Source organism: Podarcis cretensis, assembly GCF_951804945.1.
Source record: "Podarcis cretensis genome assembly, chromosome: 8".
NCBI classification, from domain to species: domain Eukaryota; kingdom Metazoa; phylum Chordata; class Lepidosauria; order Squamata; family Lacertidae; genus Podarcis; species Podarcis cretensis.
In genome coordinates, this window is record NC_137177.1 from 15,736,857 (window position 1) to 15,743,322 (window position 6,466).

A 6,466-nucleotide genomic window follows, 5' to 3' on the forward strand; every position below is an offset into this window, starting at 1 on the left:
TTATCTTTTGTAATCTCTTTGGCTAAACCAATAAATAATACTTGCATTTGTATCTGAAAGAAACATATCTGAGATCCGGCATTTTATTTCCCATAACCATTTATTTCGTATTGTAATGAACATAATGAAAACAAGTATTTTTTACTGAAACATTGCAGGGTTCTTTGTAGTTATAATACACAATTCCCACACAACTGTCATGGAAATTCTACTCAATATCAATCCAGAGAAGATCCCAATGTATAGTTAGCAGAGTAAAAACTTAAACACGTTTTAGGATTCCCCCCAAAATAGACCGGAGGCAATTAATATTTCATCCAGCAGAGTTTTACTGCTACTGAAGGCAAATGAACACAATGGTCACATATACAATGCATTCAGGATTGGCACTGTCCACAAGAAATCCAGTTGCAGCAGACTTCACATAAACTTACAATAACTTACAATAAGTCTAAACCTTAACACTATATACGGAACTCCACACCAGAAGGAAGAGATATAGAAAGAGAAATGAAACCCGGGCTCCTTCTGGCCTCTTAATATGACCTTAAAAAAGAGATAACAGAATCAGTTCAAGCCAGCAGTACTAAGCTTCTCTGAAGGAGTAACCTAAACATCATGACCCTTCTGCTTGTTTCTTTCATACAGAGAAGTTTCCAGAGCCCCCTTGAATTAATCAGAATAGGGAAGATGTCTGCAGGCAGAGGGCCTTCTCGGTAGTGGTGCCTGCCCTGTGGAACGCCCTCCCATCATATGTCAAGGCAATAAGCAACTATCTTACTTTTCAAAGACATCTGAAGGCCTCCCTGTTTAGGGAAGTTTTTAATGTTTAATGCTGTACTGTGTTTTAATATTCAGTTGGGAGCTGCCCAGAGTGGCTGGGGAAGCCCAGCCAGATGGGCGGAGTATAAAAATATTATATTATTATTATTATACACCAGATCAATATTTTCTGCACCAAGAAATGCAAACTGACAATTCTGAATCCTTTTTCTCTGCCCCTTGCTTCACTTTACTGCCACCAAAAGCAAAAAAGTAAGAACCAGAGATCCTGAGTCCTGGATTTCACCACTAGGCCTCTAATTCCCTCTCATTGCCATGAATTTTGGAATACACAAGGAGGGGTCTACACTGTCCCATTTACCCTTCATATTCAACCTAGTGCGAGATTCGTGAAGCATTATAACAGCTTTCTTGGATAACTAAAAGGAGAAAGCTCCCCATTCCAGTTACACCTCTTCCATTTTTCCGGAGTGCACAAAAATCTGTTGTTCCACAACCTTGGAAAGTGAAACTGTGCTCCTCAAAGAGAGCTAGGGAAAAAAGAAAACAAATGTTGACATTAGTCCTTTACCCAGGGAATAGGAGAGGATGCCTGTGATGCTAAAAAGGGAATTTTACTAAGTTAGTATTAAAATGTGCATATTTAAGGAATCTGAAAAATATCATAATTTCACTGGAGCATGAATATACATGAATTCTAATGCACTATAAATCCTTGCAGTAATGGTCTGAGTTAGCCAGATACCGCTCATTGTCACAAAATTTAAGGAAATTGAATTAGCCCTGAGTGCTCACTGGAAGGACAGATCCTGAAGCTGAGGCTCCAGTACTTTGGCCACCTCATGAGAAGAGAAGACTCCCTGGAAAAGACCCTGATGTTGGGAAAGATGGAGGGCACAAGGAGAAGGGGGTGCCAGAGGACTAGATGGTTGGTTCTTGAAGCTACTAACATGAGTCTGACCAAACTGTGGGAGGCAGTGGAAGACAGGAGTGTCTGGCGTGCTCTGGTCCATGGGGTCACAAAGAGTTGGACATGACTAAACGACTAAACAACAAAATTACAATCCTTTTACATAATATGTTTTTTCAGGAAGAGGAACAAATTTTGTCCTGGACTACATTCCAGTGGTGGAGAGATCCAGATGCAACTGGGGTGAAGCCATGAATGCACTTTTTACTTTTGTTCAGAAGGGTATTTTATATACACATCTCACTCTCAATCCTTCTTCTGGACAAGCTAGTGGCATTATGAGAGTTAAAGGATACAGTGTAGGCAGGCAAAACACTAAGGAATGGTGCACAGTGGGGCCAGTGAAAGATGTGGTCCCTCTCATTTTTCCAGCAACATGCAAGGGAAAGGGAAAGGGTGGGAGGGAGAATAGGAGAACAGGAGGGAGTCTGCATGAACCATCTGATGACTAGGCCCTTTCCCAATCTGAGTAGCAATGTTACCTCTAGAAAGAGATCCTTTAAAAACAACACACTGGGTCTCATTCTCAAGGCAGTTGATGGTCTTCTCACTTTTACACTCTTCCTTTCCTTTGGAGAAGCAGGCTGGGCACTGCAAACCATTTTCCGTCAGCATGTTGCGGTCAGGAACTGCCAAAATCAAATGTATAGTGTGACTGTTCATGGTTTTGTCTGTTTTTGTATCTCTGTGTTATATTATTGTAACCCACCCTAGGCCCTTATAGTTTTGGTGGGGTAGCTGCACATACTCATGGATGAAATATAATCTGGACACAATCTGGGTTCAGGACTGAGCATTGGACAAAGTCACCATTGGTCTCTGAGATGAATTATCTTTCCCAAAATTCGGGTGGGAGGAGTGTGAACTTTCTTTTCCTTCTTGATCTCTGTGAAGGTTTTCATGCCATTGGTTATGGTGTACCCTCTTTGAAATTATAGGATCTTAGATCCCTATTTTTGTACAGAGATTATGTCTCTCTTCTGCTCTTCAGCAATAACCTGTGAGTTTCAGTTTACCGCCCTAAGACTACCGGGTATAAAGTTAGTGTTAGGCAACCCATCCCTTCTCAGGCAGAGCTGTAATTGCCCAGTAGGTCCCTCTTTTTCACAGTTTCTGCTCATGCCTGCCTCCCCATCCTGCCTGACTCTCCACCTTGAGAGTCCCTAATAGTCTTGAGCTGCTCACCCCATTTGAACGTGTCCAGAGGAGGGCAACCAAAATGGTCAAAGGCCTGGAAACGATCCCTTATGAGGAACGGCTAAGGGAGCTGGGCATGTTTAGCCTGGAGAAGAGGAGGTTAAGGGGTAATATGATAGCCATGTTCAAATATATAAGGATGTCACATAGAGGAGGGAGAAAGGTTGTTTTCTGCTGCTCCAGAGAAGCGGACACGGAGCAATGGTTCCAAACTACAAGAAAGAAGATTCCACCTAAACATTAGGAAGAACTTCCTGACAGTAAGAGCTGTTCGACAGTGGAATTTGCTGCCAAGGAGTGTGGTGGAGTCTCCTTCTTTGGAGGTCTTTAAGCAGAGGCTTGACAACCATATGTCAGGAGTGCTCTGATGGTGTTTCCTGCTTGGCAGGGGGTTGGACTCGATGGCCTTTGTGGTCTCTTCCAACTCTATGATTCTATGATTCTATGAATGAGGCACAGGTCCTCTGAATACTGCTGATTGACTAAGGATCCAGGCCAGGCCTTGGCCAAATCCAGTGCACAGCCTTAACATGTTAAGGATTCTAAAATGATGCAGAAACTTACAGCTGAGAGTTGCATCGTTACACAGTTCCGTCTTGCAGCAGTACTTCTTCATCTCAAAGAATTTATCATCCGCTGCAGTGAAGCTGTAATGGCCCGAGAGACAAGAGCTGGACGGCGAGCATTTATTCGAAAGTTGCACTTGGGGTTTCACTATGAAAAAGAATTTGAAAGAAATACCCAGTTTGGGGGTGGGGGCGGGAAATATGCAGGTCTATTGCTACTCAGGCACATTCGTTGCAATGGTTCCAATTTTTTTTGTATTGTCTGAATGAGGACCTTTTCAAACTAACAATATACAAAGTGTTATTAAATTTGTCAGTCTAAAGTGATGGGCTGTTCCTTTTTTTATTAATTAAAATATGTATACACCACTATATCATAGAAAGAAAAATGTCAAAATGTTTTCCAGCTTTAATGCATAAAGCAGACAATAAAAACTGTATTAAAAGTAAAGAAACTGATATCAATGTATACTTAATGGCTAGTATGGGCCAGAGATTTTGGGGATAACATACAACTTACAGCGTGGGAGAAGTTATAGGATTGGGATTTAAAATTTACAGCATGTTACATGCTGAAAGAAAATTATTTGAAAATGATGTAAATAGCAGTAAATTAGCAAAAATGTACAAAACTGGGTCAATTGTATGTTAGAAATGTGGTGGACATGTAAGATAGTATTGGAGATTCGGGAAATGATTTATTATGAGTTACAAAATGTTTAAAATAACTTGTTTATTTAAACTCCCCCCCCCCAAGCTTTTCTTTTAGGAATCCTAGGTGCCGAAATCCCAAGGGAACAGAAATGACTAATTATGTATGCGACCACGGCTGCACGAATGTTATTGGCCCAGAGATGGAAAGAAGATGAACTCCCTACTAGAGGAGAATGGCAGATTAAGTTGAGGGATTATGCTGAATTGACAAAAATGACTGGAAGAATCAGAAAACAGGAAGACTGGAATTTTAATAAGGAATGGGGGAAATTTATAATGTATCTTAAAAACCATTGTAAACAGTCAAAACTTTTAGAAGGGTAAGCAGGGATTTCTCATTAATGCAAATCAAATTGTCCAAGCTTGGAGATCAGCACCCAGATCCAGCCACTGATTGTGATCAGGTGATGTTAGGTTCCCCATTTTCATTTACAAACCATTGCTTACTTCAGGATTGGGAAGCTGTGATCCTCCAGGTGTTGTTGGACTACATCTCCCATCATCCCTGACTGGTGGCCAGGCTAGCTGAAGCTGATGGGAGTTCTAATTCATCTATAGCTGAAGTGCTACAGCTTCCTCAACTCTCTTTTTTCATGGGTGAGTTGCCCTAGCATAGACTTCTATATGCTAGTAGAACCCTTAAAGTTCAACAATCTTAACCTGGATTTAATCCAACAGCAAAAGACAAAAAGGCAGGAAAATCTTACTTATATTTGTACGCAGAACACCGGCAACACAGGATTGTTTCTTCCAGTCACAAGTTGTTTTAAGATAGCCATTGTATGTCATTCCAGTACCGTTATAAGCATATCTGCAGTCCAGAGGTAATACTGAAGACAGAAGCAAAAGTTTACTTCATGGATTATTATGATAATTAACATTATTATTAGTTGGTTTTGCGGTTTGCTTAATGAGATTAAGAGGAGGCGGTGATAGTAAATTAAAACTTTTAACTTAAAAGGGGTTCAATTTTAAAAGCATTTTAATAGAATGAAATGAAATGAAATGAAATGAAATGAAATGAAATGAAATGAAATGAATAAACACTCATTAATTAAAACTCTCGAAGTCATCATTCAGAACACCGGCTGAATTATTTCCAAGAGGTGGGGAGGTGAACCCTCCCTTTCCATGACCCACTTTTCCTCCCATCCAGACTCTCACTTAAATACATTTTATTCCCACTGTTTGGTTACAAGCTTAGATCTGGGTACAATTAAACTAAGACTCTCAGTGGCTACAAATCATGATGGCTATGTACTACCACCAATAGCAAAAGTAACATATTTCCTCTATCAGTTGCTGGAACCCACGGTAAGGCAGAGTGCTGCTGTGCTGAGGTCCTGATTGTGAGCTTCCCATAGTCATTGGGTTGGCCAGTGTGAGGACAGGATCCTGGACTAGGGATGAACCAATCAATCAATGTCACTTGCTCTTAATTTCTATTTTTTCCAATTTATTTATTTATCTGCAGTCACTTCCTCCCAGAAGCTCAGGGCTCTGTGCATAATTCTCCCCTCCCCATTTTATCCTCAGAAGATTCCTGTAAAGTAGGTTAAGCCAAGGTATAGTGACTGGTCTAGGATCCCCCAGTGAGCTTCATGGCTGAGTGGGGATTCAAACGCTGGCTTCCTGGATCCTTGTCTAACACTCTAATCACAACAGCACACGGGCTCTTTTAAATTCAGCTTCTCAGATTTCCACAACCAATGAGTAGTAATAGGGAATCCAGAATCCTCTGAATCCTCACCAGTGGGTTACTGGTTAAGTGGGTTAAGTGGGTTAATGTGATCTGTTCCAAGATAATTAAATGTTCCCCATCTTACCTGCAGAAAGTGGGGCCAAGAGGAGGCATGCGCTCAGGAGTGCCTTCATCCTTCTAGAAAGACTCAGAACAGAGATGGATGCAGGTAGAGGCTTACCTGGAGGAATATATAGGCCATGGACTCATGCTGCAGGCAACACTTGGGAAGAAATGGTTCAGTGAGGTCCGGGAATGGGTGTTGTTTGTTCACCACAAAGATAAAGAGGAACATACTGAAATTCAAAGCTCAGCGTCTATGATCTCATTAGTTGTTGATAGACAGTTCTCAGATTTCTTTTTTGATATAAATAATATACAATTTAAATGTAAATGGTGAAGACACTCAAGAAAGCAATTTAGAGCAAAATAGGTGAGGGTAAAAGCCCAGAGGTCACCTACAGAAAAGCCCCTCAAAATAGCCTCCATCTAAGG

General features: G+C 41.0%; 1 protein-coding gene across 1 annotated transcript; it reads right to left on the reverse strand.

Annotated features, from left to right (window-relative positions):
* Positions 1 to 311: 311 nt before the first annotated feature.
* Positions 312 to 6,127, reverse strand: LOC307221689 (phospholipase A2 inhibitor and Ly6/PLAUR domain-containing protein-like). The gene is made up of 5 exons (XM_079986451.1): positions 6,057 to 6,127; positions 4,938 to 5,060; positions 3,515 to 3,664; positions 2,236 to 2,382; positions 312 to 1,313 (listed from the first exon to the last, which is right to left on the reverse strand). Exons 1-5 carry the CDS (start codon positions 6,103 to 6,105, stop codon positions 1,159 to 1,161), a joined length of 624 nt encoding a protein of 207 aa, XP_079842577.1. The 5' UTR covers positions 6,106 to 6,127; the 3' UTR covers positions 312 to 1,158.
* Positions 6,128 to 6,466: the final 339 nt, after the last annotated feature.

What these genes read in the sequence shown, in the direction of transcription:
- LOC307221689 (XM_079986451.1), bottom strand. Translation starts at nt 6,105, where the DNA reads ATGAAGGCACTCCTGAGCGCATGCCTCCTCTTGGCCCCACTTTCTGCA. An exon ending in CTTGGCCCCACTTTCTGCAG is followed by an intron (nt 5,061 to 6,056) that starts GTAAGATGGGGA and finishes TTCTGTCTTCAG; the next exon opens with TATTACCTCTGGACTGCAGA. An exon ending in TAAAGGATCTCTTTCTAGAG is followed by an intron (nt 1,314 to 2,235) that starts GTAACATTGCTA and finishes TTTTTTCCCTAG; the next exon opens with CTCTCTTTGAGGAGCACAGT.